The sequence below is a fragment of the Lagenorhynchus albirostris genome, chromosome 4, assembly GCF_949774975.1.
Source record: "Lagenorhynchus albirostris chromosome 4, mLagAlb1.1, whole genome shotgun sequence".
Lineage (NCBI taxonomy): Eukaryota > Metazoa > Chordata > Mammalia > Artiodactyla > Delphinidae > Lagenorhynchus > Lagenorhynchus albirostris.
In genome coordinates, this window is record NC_083098.1 from 84,951,332 (window position 1) to 84,969,293 (window position 17,962).

General features: G+C 35.8%; 1 protein-coding gene across 7 annotated transcripts in view; it reads right to left on the bottom strand.

The window, feature by feature from the left end:
• Positions 1-3,465: 3,465 nt before the first annotated feature.
• KLHL5 (kelch like family member 5) overlaps positions 3,466-17,962 on the bottom strand; it is a 75,256-nt gene continuing 60,759 nt past the window's right edge. For 3 of the 7 annotated variants that reach the window (XM_060148346.1, XM_060148344.1, XM_060148342.1), the window contains 4 exons: positions 16,595-16,757; positions 10,848-11,060; positions 9,152-9,323; positions 3,466-4,591 (listed from right to left, as the gene is read on the bottom strand). In XM_060148346.1, coding sequence (XP_060004329.1) covers positions 4,535-4,591; positions 9,152-9,323; positions 10,848-11,060; positions 16,595-16,757 — 605 coding nt within the window. In that variant the 3' untranslated portion in view covers positions 3,466-4,534. Of the gene's footprint in view, positions 4,592-9,151; positions 9,324-10,847; positions 11,061-13,614; positions 13,674-14,575; positions 14,740-16,594; positions 16,758-17,962 lie in introns of those variants that run through there. The other 4 variants (XM_060148343.1, XR_009540362.1, XM_060148345.1 and 1 more) reach the window with 4 other exon arrangements.

Genomic DNA, 17,962 nt, shown 5'->3' on the forward strand with positions numbered 1-17,962 from the left:
AACTAATGATGTTGAGAATCTATTCATGTGCTTGATGGCCATTTGTATATATCTTCATTGGAGAAATGCCTATTCAAGTCATTTGCCCATTTTAAAATTAGATTGTCTTTTTGTTGAGTGTAGGAGTTCCTTATATATTCTGGATACTAGACTTTTATCAATATATGATTTGCAAATATTTTCTCCCATTGTGTGGGTTTTCACTTTGATAGTATCCTTTGATAGAGGCTTTTAATTTTGATGAAGTCCAATTTATCTATTTTTTCTTTTGTTGCTTGTGCTTTTGATGTCATATTTAAGAAATCATTGCCAAATCAAAGGTCATGAGGATTTATGCCTGTTTTCTTCTCAGAGTTTTATGGTTTTAGCTCTTATATTTATGTCTTTAATATTTATATATGTTGTAAAGTAAGGACCAAATTCATTCTTTTGAACATGAATATCCCTGAAGAGACTATTTTCTCCATTGAATGGCCTTGGCACCCTTGTTGAAAACGAATTGACCATAATATGTTGACCACAGTTTATTTCTGGACTTTCTATTTTATGCTTTTGGTCTATATGTTTATCCCTATACCAGTACCACATTGTTTTGATTACTGTAGCTTTGCAATAAATTTTGAAATAAGGAAATGTGAGTCCTTCAACTTTGTTCTTTTTCAAGATTGTTTTGGCTCTTTTGGGTCCTTTGCAATTTTACGCAAATTTTAGGATCAGCTTTTCCATTTCTGCAAAAAAAGGCCATTGGGCTTTTGACAGAGATTACATTGAATCTATAATTTGTGGAGTATTGCCATCTTAAGTCTTCCAAACCATGAACATGAGATGTCTTCCATTTATTTAGGTCTTATTTAATTTCTTTCAGCAATGTTTAGTAGTTTTCAATGTATAAGGCTTGCACCTCCTTGGTTAGATTTATTTTCAAGTATTGTAAATGGACTAGTCTTAATTTCCATCTTAGCTTTTTTTTGGGGGGGGGCCTGTGTATAGGAATCAACTAACAATTGTGTGTTGATCTTGTATCCTGCAACATTAATGAATTTGTTTATTAGCTCTAATAGTTTTTGTGTGTATTCTTTAGGATTTTTAATACATAGGATCATGTCAGCTGCAAATGGAGAGTCTTACTTTTTCCTTTCTAATTGCGATTCCTTTTATTTATTTTCTTGCCTAATTGCTCTGGCTAGAACTTCTGGTACAATGTTGACTATCAGTGGTGGGAGTGAACATTTTCCTGATCTTAGAGGGAAACCTTTCAATCTTTCACCATTTAGTATGCTGTTAGCTGTGGGTTTTTCGTGAATGCCTTTTAACAGGTTGAGGAAATTCTATTCTCTTCCTAATTTGCTGAGTGCCATGAAAGGGTACTGATTTTTGTCAAATGCTTTTTCTTATCAATTGAGATGATAATGTTTATGTTCCCTTCATTCTTTTTTTTAATAACAAAGAGCTTTATTTTCATATCACTGTTCTAGTTTCTTCTGAGTTCTCCGCATTCTATTATGTGGTATACCGCATTAACTGATTTTTATATGTTGAATCATCCCCATATTCTTGCAATAAATCTTAGTTTGTCATGGTATATAATCTGTCTTTGTCTGGCTTAGGTATCAAGGTAATGCTGGTCTTATAGAAGGAATTAGGAAGTGTTAACTCCTTATCTATTTTTTTGTAAGAGTTTAAGAAGAATTCGTGTTAATTCTTTTAATGTTTGGTAGACTTCACCAGCGATTTCTACTAAATTCTGGTTCTGTACTTTCTTTGTTGAGGGGTTTTTGATTATTGATTCAATCTCTTTGTTATAGACGTGTTTAGACTTTTTACTTCTTCTTGAGTCAGTTTTGGTGGTTTGTGTGTTCCTAGAAATTTGTCCATTTCATCTAGGTTATCTATTTTGTTGGCAATACAGCTTATTTTTGATGAATAAATTTGTTTATGGTTCAGCCATCCAAAATACCATGCAATTTATCTAATATTTATAAAACCTGAAATGTATGTTTTCTTGCATTTAGTCTTCTAAAGCAAAATGTATATAAAATTCCATAAGAGAATTAAACAAAATTTCCCCAATAGTAAGAAACAAAAATCTTCTGATAAGAGTGTGACTGATAAATTTCACTTCTAAAAAGCATAAGCCTTCTTCATGTTTCTTTTTGTTAAAGTAAATGATTTCTCACATAAAAGGAAACTTCTTTTTCTACCTAGAAACAGGAGTGATGACAGAATGGACTCCTGAGCCTCTGCCTGTGTTTGAATCCCTGCTCTGCCACTTATTTGCCATATAGAATCTTGGGGTTAAACTCTTCCTGACCCGGGTTCCTCATCTGTAAAAAGGAGAATAATAACAGAACATACCTCATAAGGTTGCTGTGAAGATTAAGTGCATTAATACGTGCAAAAACTTGGTTCCTAGTTCATAATAAACATTCAATAATTATAAGAAATATTATTATTTTTCATAAGTTGGTCATTAATTGGGGTTAAAATTAAGAGCAGCTACACATCTCAGTGCAGAAGCTAACAGTAAAAGTCAAGATAGCAATGTTAGATGATGCACACAAGGAAGGACCATATTTTCCTCTAGATTTATAAGATCCCACAGTAGGAGAAGAATGAATGCTTTGGTGAATGCTCTGTCACTAGAAAAGAAATAGTTTTCTTCACTAGTACCCAGAAGAGCAGAGCCTGCTGATGACAAAACTGCATTAGAGAGGCCCCTTCAGTGGGATAAAAAATCAAAGGGACTGTTCTATGAATGCCATAAAGGAAAGGAAGATCCTCAGAGAAAAGAATCAGTTCCTTTACTTTAAGGTGAGTCTGACTCCATTGCGGGCACAGGGAACAAGAGAGTGGATGATGAGTGGAGATGAGAAATGATCACAAGCGTAAGTACTTTCCTTCCAAATCACAGGTCTAAGCCTCCACAAGAAGGGATGATGTACTGACACATTTCTGCTTTTGAAATTTTTGCTTTGTTTCTTATAGCTTTTCCTCTTCTTCTCTCCCTTACCCTAAATACATAAATATACTCTACCACTGATCCCTCCTTGTCAGGAAAGTAACTGAATTCATATCCACACTATAATGAATATATGAAATATTAATGTATTTGTCACTATCACTGCTATTTTCTTAGTGGTCACACCAGTAAAATGCCCATGGAATTTGTTTTATGCATAGACGTACTAAGTTTCTTGGTTTCCTGTGTAGAAACATTTCACAAGCATTCAAAATCAGCTAAAAAAAGTTTCTTTTAATTTTTAAAGGAAGCAACTAAAATAAAGGCTACCCTGATATAAAATGTAAAAACACATTAACCACAATGTGGACTTTCAAAAGGTGGAAATTTAGTTTATACTCATTTTATATTAAGATATAAGTTAATGACTTATACCTTAAAGGATTTATCATAAAATGTTACTGCCCAGTGCATTTTTGCAAACAATAAATAATTCACTGAGAATATTAACATTCACATGTGTAATTAAGAGTTTACAAATGTACAAAACTTTGGGTAATAAACACTTTAAACTTATTTTTCAAACACTGAATAAGCCCCTTCCCCCCAAACTGTTTGATTACAAAGAAGCACAAAGGATTAACTAACTCTGGCAAAAGATAGCAAACAAGGCAGGGGAGGCAAATAGAGATCTGAGAACATAAGAATATCCAAACAGTTCTGTCAATATAAAAAGACAAAATCAAAACATTTTTAACGATATAAAAGAAAGCAAATTCACACGATTAAATGCTAATTAGGTGAAAGAACATTAGAGGGTATATAACATTTATTTTCTCCACAAAATTTGCATATCTTAAATTTAATGCAAAACACCATGTTTCAATTCTAATTTAAGAATATCAATAACATGGAGTTCTTGGTGAATCTAGATGGAATGAACATTTAAATAGATCCTAAAGGTCATATCAAGTTTTTATTTGGTCTTTGTTGTTCTAACTCTTTAATATTTTTATTTATTCATTGGACTAAGCCGATTTTAGAAATATATCCACAAGCGAAGCATATATAATGCAGCTATTTCTGAAAACAGCTAAATGCATAGTCTTTAGTAATATCATTAAGACAGTGGCTGTAGTTAAGTAAACAAATGAATAAAAATTACCATAATTCATGTATGATAAAGTTACATAGCAAAACATTAGAAGTTTTATCTGGGGTATTTGCACTCTAAGAAAAGAAATGTGGATAATATGAGCAAAATGTGCTTGATTATTAAAAGAAATGAAATTCCCGGTTAACACTGGGTTGTGTCAGGAGCAGTGCATTTGTCCTCATATTTTATATCAGGAACATATGTTCACAATCCACCAGCTGCAGTTTTGATTTGCTAAGAAATAAAAGTATTTAATCCTGGTTCTTCCTTGTTTTAACATCTTCCCTTAGAGACCAGGCACTTCGTGCTCTGGAATGTGGCCTTCCAAATTTACTAAAAACGTATCCATTGATAGTAGAACAATTATACTAAATTCATAAAGGAAGCGAATATCTTCATTTAGAAAACAAAGCACTAAGTTATAACTTTACAGTCACAACGCAAGCCCCAGCTCTTCCTAGGCACAGTGGAGCAACCTAAAAAAAAAAAAAAAAAGACACGTGTTGGGTTTGTGGGTAAAAACGTTGATAATACCACACCAGTGGGTGAAATACTGAAATAGTTCATACTTGTTGGCAAAGAGCTGCTGCCTGCACCCTAAGCTGGCCCAGGTCTTAAACAAGACTCTTCCTCCTGATGCCAAAGCTTCATAGACTAAATTGTTTTGGATATATAACATAATTATGTAGTATTTACTTCTCTTTAAAGGTGATTTTTAAAGATAGCACAGGAATTGTTCTACATGAAACACTATTTTGGCCAACATGATGCACAACATGGATGTGAGGAAATGCTGAACACTTAGAGTAACTTTGTGACTAATATGGAGAAAATATCAAGTATTATCCTGAGAGGCCATGCAACAGAAGTGCTATCTCAGAGAGAGTACACAGAATATACCACATGCCCTGGGTCTGTCGACTCCAGAGGAACCACTAACTTCACATTCACTGATGACCTTCTCAGCATGGCTGAAGGGTCTAAACCCATTCTACTGTTTTTTACCAGAGTGAATAAATAATAAATACTACCGATTGAACTCCTTAGGAGTGGAAACAAACCTGGTGAATAAACTCCATGACAGTGAGATAGAAGTATGAGGTACTACGGGAAAAGTATAATCTTGACTTATGCATTAGGAACAATTCTTAAATCTTTCACTTCTTGTCTTTTTTTTTTTTTTTTTTTTAAAGTACTCGAGACACTGGGCAATTCATAGCGGAGATAAGTGTGGACAAGGATAGTTTTAAAAGAAGGACTACTTGGAGCCCAGTAGGAATCTATGCATTTGAGCTAACAGAATTAAGACACTAGCATTTGGGAAGGGGTGACTAATATAAAGTACTAAGAAAGTTTGTTTTGTACTTATGGATGTGGGTGTATGTCATAAAGTATTTTTGTCAAATACATGATATCAAAGTGACTTTCTAGTCATTTTGACTCCCCCTCCCCAGACTAATGAGTGGATTTTAAGAATACATCTGACTTCAATTTTAAGAGAATTCTTGGTTGTTCTCCATCTGAATCAGTTGTTTTGATCACTGTTATATCTTTTTGAACAAATAACCTATTTTAAAACCATATCTACTTACAGTATTCTAGAAGTAACCTCTACGTCATTTAAATCAAAACGTCTGTAATCAGCAGCTTTTCTCAAAACACTCAAGACACTAAGTCTCTACATTGTGAATAGCTGATGTTGTCACGACAACCAGCTAGAAAGTTTAGCTTAGAGAATTTATTAAATACAATGCAGTCACCTCCTGCTTTGGGTCAAGGCTGGTAGTGGGGTGGGTGATGGCTTAAGACTTAGTAATCACATTTCATTCCCTGTACAAATAAATGTCCTCTTGTCCATTTGTAGAAACATTGAATGGAAAACATTTATTTTTCAGATACTATGGTTGTAAATTCACATTTAGGAGCTTTAAAATCACTTATATGTAGAATCTAAAAAATACAACAAACTAGCAAATATAACAAAAAAGAAACAGACTCACAGATATAGAGAACAAATTATTGGTTACCAGTGGGGAGAGGGAAGGGGGAGGGGCAAAATAGGGCTAGGGGATTAAGAGGTACAAACTATTATGTGTAAAATAAGCTACAAAGATATATTGTACAACACAGGGAATATAGTCGATACTTTATAATATCTATAAATGGAGCATAACCTTTAAAATCGTGAATCACTATATTGTATACCTGTAACTTATAATATTGTACATTGACTGTACTTCAATAAAAAAAATTTAAAGAAAAGTAATGGAGATGGCATGTAAACCAAAGAGCTATGTGGTCACAGATTATTAATTTTGATACAGGGTGATTCAGCATAAGGTATTAATTATCTGTAACAGCAAGTCTGAAATACTGGCTAATAGGTTTCCTTATAACTGGCCTAAGGGCTAAATAAAATACACCTCAGGAAAAGAGATTCTTCTATCTCTTCTTAGATTCCTTGGTTATCATTCACAATTACTTCTGCCACGGTAGGAGGCTGATGGTAGGTAATCTCATAATTTCTATGAAATCCCGTAGCTCTAACTCAAGCTCTCAAATTATGCCTTCTCGCCTTCACCAAGTGATCTCACTTACTTAAGAAACAAGATCAAGGTCATAACAATCTAAGTCTCTTTTTCTATCCTTCTCTTCACTTGAAAACACTTTGTATCTTTCTACACTGATATTCTCATTTTTCCCTCCAGCTTTGGAGGATAAGATCTTTCCTCCAGTCTAAGGAGGACCTGCCTTTGCTCTCAATTCTGTTCCTGTCCTTCTTTCAGAAAAGTGCCCTTCAATTTTGCTTTCTCCTTCTAGCATCTGGAATCCTGTTCAACTCTCGTCTTCATCTCTATCGTGAAAAAGATCCTAGGCTCAAATTCTAACTCCACCATTCATCTGCTGTGTGACGCTGGGTCAGCTATTTAACCTCTCTGTCTCAGACTCCTTCATCCAACATAGTGAGGAAATAACAGTACTTTCCTTATAGTGTTGTTGGGAAGATTCTTTAATGTAAAGTACTTAGACCAGAGTCGGGTACATAAAATGTACTCAGTAAGTAAGTATTAACTTTCTATCATCATCATCATTTTAAAATTGTATGCCCCTCTAGCTCCCACATTTACTTTTACTCTTCTTTTCACTTTTTACACTGTGTGGTAGCTTCTGATTCTATCATATTCTCAAAGGTCCTGACAACTTCATGAATGACAAATCTTCTTCATTCTTCCTTACGCTGTTGAAATTCCCCTCTCCTTTTTTTTTTTTAAACATTTTATTTATTTTTTTTTGGCTGTGCTATGCAGCATGTGGGATCTTAGTTCCTCCACCAGGAATTGAACCTGTGCTTCCTGCGTTGGGAGTGCAGAATCTTAACCACTGGACTGCCAGGGAAGCCCCCCCCCCCACCTTTCTTTTAATGCTCTATTTCATTATCTACTAAGACACTCTCTAATCATTCTTCTGCTGTTTCCTTCAGAAGCTGCACCTCTCTATACAACCTAGTAAGTGTATAAATTAAAAATAAACAGGACTTGGTAATATCTCTTGGATCCATCTGTATATTTAACACCTCAAGCCTTATAACTGAAGTTTATAACTTTATAAATATTTTCCTTTCACCCAGGCTTCACTTACCCTGCCCCTAACCCAACTACCCTGTCCCCACCTGCTGACATGTGGACTTTCTATTACTGCATTGCTCTCTTGGTTAGAAGTCTCCACTGGTTTCTCATTACCAAACTCTTTAGATTGACCATTGCGGACCTCCATCCCGACCCCAACCTTCCTCTCCAATAAGAACTCCTACTCTTCTCAAGCATGGAGCCTTATAACCCACCACACTTCCTTAATAGAGCCTGCATATTTCTGCTTTAGTGACATTTCTTTCATGTTTTCTCACACAATTTCCTTTTTCCTCCTACCTTTTATTTTTTGGCCACGCTGCGCGGCATGTGGGATCTTAGTTCCCTGACTAGGGAGAGAATCCTTGCCCCCAGCAGTGGAAACAAGGAGTCTTAACCATTGGACCACCAGGGAAGCCCCTTCCTTCTATCTTTTTGAATTGGATCAATTCATTAAGGCTTAGAGTAAATCCCACTTCTTCCTTACCGAAGCCCTCTCAACAGCCATTTTCTCTCTTCTCTTTGATTTCCTAGGCCACTCACTGCCTATACCATGGGACACTTCATACCAACTGCTCCACACTGTGGATCCTCCCTTTACATGAGCAGATCTCACCTACCTAAGTAGTTAAGCTCTGTGACAGCAGGGATTCTCATAGGTATTGTTTTCTTGACAGTACTTACCACTGCTCCTTGTACGTAGGAAAACCTTGGCTCAATTAAACATCTGAGTGCCTTTTATGTACCCTATACTGAATTGGATGCCAGAGGCAGAAAATTCCTCGTTCTGTTCTGGGTGATGATGGAAACAAAGATCTCAAAAGATCATTCTTAGAAGTGCTAGGCCCTCTCAGAAATAGACAAAGAGGGAATTTTTTCTGTTAAGTTTGTCAGGTCAGGTTTCTTACTTGTTAATGTAACTTAGGATTGCCATCTTTACTAGGTTATAACCAGACATTTGATCTGCTCCCAAGTATCTGTGGCTTGAGTATTTAAAAATTATTGCTCATGTATGGGTAAGTGGTTCATTTGTTCCTGACTACTATCTTTGTTTTTAATTTTCCACAATCTCCCTCCCTTTATTACAGCCCTCTTGTGGTCCTATCAGCTCTACCTATGCTAGAACATCTCATCAATTCTCAGCAAGTAAATGGTGGCAGCTAATAACAATAACCAACTAATAAGAATTTCTTTGAGTATTAACTTATATTTTAAAGGTAATTTTGGATTTTAACTATACTATAAAATTAAACATTCCCTCTGTTTTCTTATATTTAGTTAAAAGATGACTTTATCATGTTTATGCCATATATTTTGATATTGGACATAATTGAGAGGATTTGTTTTACCAAAACAATTGTTTGTAACAAAAACAGAGTAAGTGTAATAATGAAAAATGAAATGCCATACCTGGGTCCACTCATTTGTCTGGGGATCATAAGCCTCCACTGTATTAAGGTAAGTCTGTCCATCATACCCTCCGACAGCATATAATTTATCACCAAGTAAACAGACTCCCACGGCATCTCTGCTGATGCTCATAGATGCCACTGCAGTCCACATATCCGTTTTAGGATCATATCTGAAAGAAAATTTTAGAACTGGAGCTGATATTGTTCTCACAATATTTTACATAAAAATAGTTTTGTCCTTTAATCTTATCATCTGCTATATAAAATACATTTGAACATATTTTAGAGAAAAATATCAATATTTTCCTGAAAACTTTTAACTTACAACATAATAGAGCCATTTTGCAGATGCATAACACTTAAACTAGTCAAAAGAGCTAATGTAAATGTTGAAAACTGCTTTAAGGTTTCAGGTTGCCTACTGAAAATCTGAGGAAATCAATTCATGAAGCTCTATGTAAGATGACTTACAGCCTCAATCATTGCTAACTGTCCATTTTTGGAGCTTCTTGTTCCTTTTATGAAGTATGTTAATTAGAATTGCCCCAAATTGTCTATCTGAGAGCAGATACATCATGCTAAGATGACTTATACTGCTTCCAATACTTGTATCAATGAACAATTTTTCACTGGGTGCAGTCCTGTAGTGGGCCTGTAATTTATGGGGCAAAGTATATAAAGACTTCTATATCCCTTTCCTGGATTGTAACATGTAACAAGCATAGTCTGAATTATTTTCTCCCCAATACAGGTGAAATGCAGGTGTAACTATCATGCTCTCTCAAAAAACACCAACCAACTCTGCTTATTATTTCATAGAAAGCACTTGTTGTCATCAACAAACCTTCATTTCACTTTTTATTCTTCTTCTAGTCATTTATAATTTATTGAATAATATATACACACACATTCATTAACTTCCCATTGCTCTTTAAAATCCAAAGTTTTTAATAAGGCATCAAGACTCTGCATGATCTGCCCCAATGTCCCGCCACTCCTTTCCTGCCACTCTCTCCATCATTCTTTGTTATCCAATGACAGTGGCCGACTTCCAGTTTTCTGAATGAAACATATTCCTTCCTGCTTTGGAGTGTTCATACACACTCCTATTGACTCTACCTCCTAAAGCCCTTCAATTCTCCCCATTCCACTGACCATAGCAGATGGGAGCCTAAGCCACTGTCCAGAGCTTCCGCTGACGTCGGGCCTCTTTACCTAGGCCCATATTTGAGTTTTGAACAAGGATGACTTGATCAAGATTTCAAGCCTTACTGGCCCTTTATTTTCTTTTAGTATTTCATACTACTTCATTTTATATCAAAATATGTCAGGAATGTCCCTCTCCTTTTTGCTTATTTGGCCTCCAGCCCGTAATTAATTCTCTGTGAAATTTGTCAAACCCCTTTTCTTATTAGGTACAATGTCCAGTACAAAATAGGTACACAATAAATGTTTGTCATATGATTCAATTAATAAACTGTATAATCAATTCTAACGTCAGATTGAGAGAAGACTGAGTAGGCTCTTGGTGACAGACTGAGAGATGGCCTGAGCAGACCACCCAGTGTTTACAGAGCTCCTAAGGAACTGCCTTGCACATGGTGGATGCTCAATAAAGAGTTACCAATTCGTGTGGAAGTGTCAGAGGATTAGGTTTGATTTTTTATTCCTAGTTTTCCTTCACAGGAAATTACCTCTCCACACAGTCTGAGAGTCTGGAAGTCAAGTTGGATGCAGGTGCGTCATGGCCTCCGATGGCGTACAGCAATCCATTCCAGGTAGTGACTCCTACTCCCCCCCTCCTTTTTGACATTTGTGCACAGAGTGTCCATTTATTAGTATGAGGGTCAAAACATTCTACTGACTTGAGACAAGAACTGCCATCACGACCACCAACTGCATAAAGTCTGTAAAAACAACAAATGGGATGATAAATAAGAGATGGTGCTATTATTATGCATAAGACAGAGATTATTCTTATGGTATTTCATTGAATTCAAGGTGCCTATCAACGATAAGAAATACTGTCGGGCTTCCCTGGTGGCGCAGTGGTTGAGAGTCCGCCTGCCGATGCAGGGGACACGGGTTCGTGCCCCAGTCTGGGAAGATCCCACATGCCGCGGAGCGGCTGGGCCCGTGAGCCATGGCCGCTGAGCCTGCACGTCCGGAGCCTGTGCTCCGCAACAGGAGAGGCCACAACAGTGAGAAGCCCGCGTACCGCCAAAAAAAAAAAAAAAGAAATACTGTCAATTTATGTGCCATTAAGAAAGAAGATGGGACTTCCCTGAGGGTACAGTGGTTAAGAATCTGCCTGCCAATGCAGGGGATATGGGTTCGATCCCTTCCAGGAAGATCTCACACGCCGCGGAGCAACTAAGCTGGTGTGCCACAACTACTGAGCCTGTGCTCTAGAGCCCGCGAGCCAGAGCTACTGAGCCCGTGTGCCACAACTACTGAAGCCCACGTACCTAGAGCCCATGCTCTGCAACAAAAGAAGCCATTGCAATGAGAAGTCCGAGCACCGCAACAAAGAGTAGCCCCCAGTAGCCGCAACTAGAGAAAGCCCGCGTGCAGTAACGAAGACCCAATTCAGCCAAAAATAAATAAATAAATACATTTATAAAAAAGAGAAAGATGTGCTACCAATTAAATGGCACATATATATATTATTCTGTACATATAAAAAAAGAAAACAAACTCACATGAAAACATGACAACATTTTCACAGCTGCCATCTGTTTGACAAGTTATCATTGAGTGTAAAATGCGTCACAATTTTAGAGATGTTAAAGTATGTCTTAAAATAGATAAAATATTGTGTATAAATATACCACAACATTTCTTAAATAGCTAAGATAGGACTTGGTGATAAATGAAAGAAACTAACCTTCTCTGAGCACCTACCACAGGCGAGGCACTTTACATGTATTAATTTAATCATTATAATGATGCTATGACAAACCATTTGTATCCCTGTTGCACAGGTGAAGAAACTGGGGTTCATGGAGATTAAGAGACTTGTACATAGTCACCCAGGAAGAAGCAGAACCAGGACAATAGTTATATTAATGAGCAGTTGGACAGTCAAAGAGTCATCTGGTATGTACTTGTAATAGTGATTTACTAGGCAACGTTTAGGACGTTAACATACCATATTCATATTTATTGGTATGTTAACGTCCTAAACGTTGCCTAGTAAACCAATTTATTATCAATCAATATACTGCATTAATTTAAAAGTCTTTTTACTCTGAACTTAAAATATATATAAAATATTTTAAATATTTAAACATTTGAATATTCTTTATTAAGCACAAAATCTTCTTACACTTACTATTCACATAGGAAGCTCTTTGTAGATATTTTTTCTATCATTTAAAAAAATAATAAATTCAGTTCACTGCTTGTTCAAAAGCCCACACATTTTGAATTTATGGATGCCTTAGTTAATATTTAGCTATTTTTAATTCTTGAGAAATAATATTTGAACTATATCAAATTTCTGCCCATTAAAACTCTAAGTATTTATATTTGGATAAATATACATATTTTAAAGACAGATTTCATAATTTTAATTCATAATTTAAAGTACCTATGCCACTCAAACTGGTTCTTAAATAATAAGACGACCATATTTTAAACAGCAAAGTATGTTTGTAGCAGTGTCTTGTTCTAAACTTAAAATATATTAATAGTATGGAATTTGAAATTTATTTGAAACTTTAATCTGTTAAAAATTTTATCTGTTAAAAACTATTTTTTGTGCTACTGTTCTTAATATTAAGCTGTCCTCATCTCTAATACTTGGAAGAATAATTACCTAAATATGGATCATAGAATATTAGAAGGAATCAACTAGAAAATGTCAGTAACTAAAAATATATGTACACACACACATATAGTATCATAGGCTTCCAGCACCCTACCCTCTTCACAGTGAACTCATGGGTCTTCTTGTGAAAAGTGGTGTAGTACAGTGATTTAGAGCATGAACTCTGGAGCCAGACTCTCTGGGTTTGAATCCTGGTTCTACCACTTATCACTTACTAGCTGTGACTGTGGACAAGTTATTTAATCTCCGTCTGCCTGAACTTCATCATCCATAAAATCTAGAAGCCCTGCCTCACAGGATTATTGGTGATCAAATTTAAAGTACTTTGAATATTGCCTGGCACATGGTAAACATGGTATGTGTTAAAGGGGAAAAATAAATTCTGTCTCTATTTGCATTCTTTTAGAAAACGGTATTTTAGGACATGTTAAATGTACAAACAACATTCATACTGAGATAATATTAAGGGCTAAAATGTATTGTAACACTTTCTGAAGAATCATATCTCACGCAATGGTTTTCAAACTGTATTCTAAGACCAGGACTCTGTGGAGGATGTTAGGGGACCCCCAAAATGGTTCATTTAAAATTAAAGATTAAAAAGTAGTTTTAATTTTCAAAAATATCACCTGGCTCAATTAAACGTCATGCAAAATTCAGAACTCATCTTTCTTCCCCATGACAATATCTATTACAATAAAAAGAGAAATATTATGTCAAATTGCAATAGTATTGTACTACATATTTAAAAATAAGATTTAGGTCTCACCTGACTTCTAAAATTATGATCAAGAATACAAGTGGTTGGTAGATATTGTTTGAGATTCAGCTGAGAAAAAAATGTCTACTACTTTCAAACTACTTGAGCAATTTAACTGAAGAATTTCCTGTGATTCCAATTAAATTGCTCTAGTAGTTAAAATAACTATTACCAATTTCAGCTTCTTATCTGCGAATCAGGATTTTCTTCATACTGGACAACCAAAACAAAACAGAAATAATCTGTGTTCTTTATAACAGACTTATGCTTCTACATTGATTTTTACAGTAAGTATTATAAACTCAAACTTATAATAAATTTAAAATAAGCTTATTATAAACTTGAACCTCCATTTGCCTTAAGTATCGAGGTTTTTGTAAGATTTCACTTGAAAGAAAGATTCTATTGCCAAAAGTATTTGCCAGCCAATGGCTTAAAAGTAGCCTGAGCAACTGGAAGTTTAGACAAAGCTTCTTTCTGTCAAACATGGCAGAAATAAAAATTTTAACACTTTCAAAATTTTAAGATACAGAGTGTAACTCATAAAACATTAAAACAGTTCTTCCCTAAAGAAACGAACTATATTTTGCATCAGGAAGCATCGTCAAATAATTTAAAATAACAAAAACAGTATTTAACTGGGCTTTTCATTTTATAAATTAAAGAAGTTGAGGCACAGAGAAATGATTTGTTTTAAATCACAAAGAACTGGTAGAGAGAAGATACATAATTAATTTTTTCAATCAACTGCATATTTAAAATATTAACAACATAATTTCTATTTTTTCCAGGTTCTGGATTTGTACCCCAAAATGGAAACTAACAAAATATTTTAAAACATTGCTACTTTATTTTAGTGCAAGCTTAGAAAAATGGTGGTTGATGGATTAACACATCCTCTTCTTGGGGTGATTAAAGCACTACTGCATATAACTGGTACCAGGATATTCTTCACTAAGGTTGCACACTTCAGGTTTATGTGCTGGATACTGTGCTAGGTGTAAGAAACAAGAAGTCAGATCAGGTCATTCAAGACCATGATCTGCTATAGGAGATGGACAAGTCAATAACTACAATAATAGAGTGGTACATGCTGCAATACAATTATATACAAATTATATACAGTAAAATTGCTGAGGATGGAATGGACAATCAGTGCAGGGGGAATGAAGAGATGAGAGTGGGAATTGGAGGTTTCCTGGAGGTGATTTTTAAGCAAGTTTCAAGGATGCTGAGTTTGCCAGGAAGGAAAGTGGGGGAAACAATATTCTAAGAAAGATGGTGTTGGTTAACAGATAATAGGAATGTGAAACAAAATGTATTTTTCACAAATGGATTAGTTTTGCTGGAGTGTATTATGCATGGGTAGAGGAGAGAGAAGAGGCTAGAGAGGTGGACAGAGGCAAGATCAAAAAGGAGGCTTGGTCAGATAAGCTACTGAAAGGTTTTAAGTAGGAAAGTGACATGGTCCTATTTGTGTTTTAGGCAGAACATTAGGTGAGTCTCTAAAATGAAGAATGAAAGGAAGAGAGTTAAGGTTAGGGACAAAGTGACCAGTCTACCCCAATAGACCAGTTAAAATCACAACGTAGATATATGATACTTTCAAAATCAACTGTCTTACTACTTAGTAGATAAGAAGTCCTTAGCTTCTGATATTATTAGGTACTCTCAGAATTATACTCAATAAATTGTGCTTCAGGTAGGTTAAATACAGAAATATTTATTTCTCATTAGAGAGCAAGAAAAGGTAAGAAAGTAAGATACCTCTATGCCTAGAAGTCCAGGATACTGTAGGTTTGGAAATCAGGTTTTAGAGAAGGCAGTTATTCTTATGTCTTCTATTAGAAATAAATATTTCTAGCCAGAAATAGTAATTTCTTTTTTTTCACTTTCTATACTCTTTGGTGGCTGACTCTTCTACCAAAGAACTAGGAGAGAAATGTAGTGATAAAATTTGAAGCCATTTCTTTAGCTAAAACAAATGAGGGGGGGTGTATTGAGATCAGATATATTTAAAAAATGGGTTTCTATTTCTATATCTTATTACTTGTAATCGTGCTAAAAATTACCAAAAAAAAAGGATGCAACTAACAGGTCCTGAGGAAACAAGACCTTAGGTCATAAAATATAAAAATATTACTAACATTTTCTCATTTTTTTGATAATCAGTAACAATCCAACAAATAATTTTAAGTCTCTATGTTTTAACCTTGGTTCTTTCCTCTTCCTGGAAATGATGATAAAACATTTTAAGTGAGTAAAGGTATGCAACAAACAACTTTTATTTAATAACCATAAGGGCTTCATTTTATGGAAGAAAGGCCTGAAAAAGATACTATGTATTTAGTATTTGAGTGGTGGCTCTATCCAAATTTGTTTACTCTATTTAGAGCAGATACGAAGCAAGAAAGCACCTCTTTCTAAATGCATTCTAGTTTTCAGCAGTTTACCAAGATAAGAAGGAAGTAAAAGTAAGGAAAAATCAGTAGAAGAAATGGAAAGAATTATTTAGGGAAACATGAGAGAGACCATACAACTTTTAAAAGACCATATACTTTTAAAGCTATATGAACCACCAGATTTTGATGACATTGAATATTCATATAAAATTTATTCACTCAAAATGATAACTAGAAATTTATAGTATCTGCACATTAGAATAAAAGACTAACAATGTTGAGCTATTTATATTTAGAGCTATTATAAAAAGAGACTATTTAAAAAGGTTGTTTACATCACTCAGAGTTATTTTTCTCATGATTTCTATATATCTTTAAGTTGGACAAGATATAGCTTAATACATTTAATTTATTGTGTTTTAAGTGGAACCTTAAATATTTCCTTACTTTCCGCTTAGTACTGCCACACCTACTGTGCTTCTGGGAGTGGACATAGTGGCAACAAAATTCCACTGGCGAGCCTGAGGGTCCCATCTTTCCACTGTATTCAGATAGCTCCAACCATCATGCCCTCCTACTGCATACATAGGACCTTCCAATACAGCCACACCTACAAGGAGACAGGAAAGAAGCAATGACTTAAAAATCTTTTAACTGAAATGTAAGTACAATGAACCTTTAACATGCAAATTTAATTAGGCAAAAATTTATGATAAAGATATCTGGCTTCCTCATAGCTCTTCTTGGTAGATAGTGGGTGGGTGAGGGGGAGCAATAGCACTGTTTTAGAGGCAGGCCTTCCCTGGTGGCGCAGTGGTTGAGAGTCTGCCTGCCGATTTAGGGGACACGGGTTTGTGCCCTGGTCCGAGAAGATGCCACATGCTGCGGAGCGGCTGGGTCCATGAGCCATGCTGCTGAGCCTGCGCGTCCGGAGCCTGTGCTCCGCAACGGGAGAGGCCACGGCAGCGAGAGGCCCGCGTACCGCGAAAAAAAAAAAAAAAAAGTTTAAGAGGCAGTATTTTGAGGTCCAACAGGGGAAAGGTATTTTAAAAAAATACAAGATGCACACATTGCCATACTTAAAACATTTTTCAATAATTTGGATTTATAATATATTAGAAAACAGCAATTTTATTCTTTTCTCCCTTTAATTCAAATTCATAAGATTTTGCTGTAGATTAGATAGCACAATCTATTGGCGTGTTTCATCGCGAGGGAACCAAGCCAAATTTCATTTATTCAACAAATAGCTATTGAGTTTCTACTAAGTGTCAGGCACTTAGTAGAACATAATAGATAAGGCCTCTGCCCTGATGGATCTAATATTTTATTTTATTTTAATCATTTATTTATTTATTTTTGGCTGCTTTGGGTCTTCGTTGCTGCACGCAGGCTTTCTCTAGTTGCGGAGAGCGGGGGCCACTCCTCATTGCAGTGCGCGGGCCTCTCACTGTGGTGGCTTGTCTTGCTGCAGAGCACAGGCTCAGCAGTTGTGGCACACAGGCCTAGTTGTTCCGTGGCATGTGGGTTCTTCCTGGGCCAGGTCTTGAACCCGTATCCCCTACACTGGCAGGCAGATTCTTAACCACTGCGCCACCAGGGAAGCCTCGACCTAACATTTTAGTTAGGAAACAGATACAAAGTATATTTCAGGCATTGATAAGTGCTAACAAGAAAAAAAAGTAGTGGGACTTACCTGGTGGCACAGTGGATAAGAATCCGCCTGCGAATGCAGGGGTCACGGGTTCGATTCCTGGTCTGGGAAGATCCCACATGCCAAGGAGCAATTAAGCCCGTGAGCCACAACTACTGAGC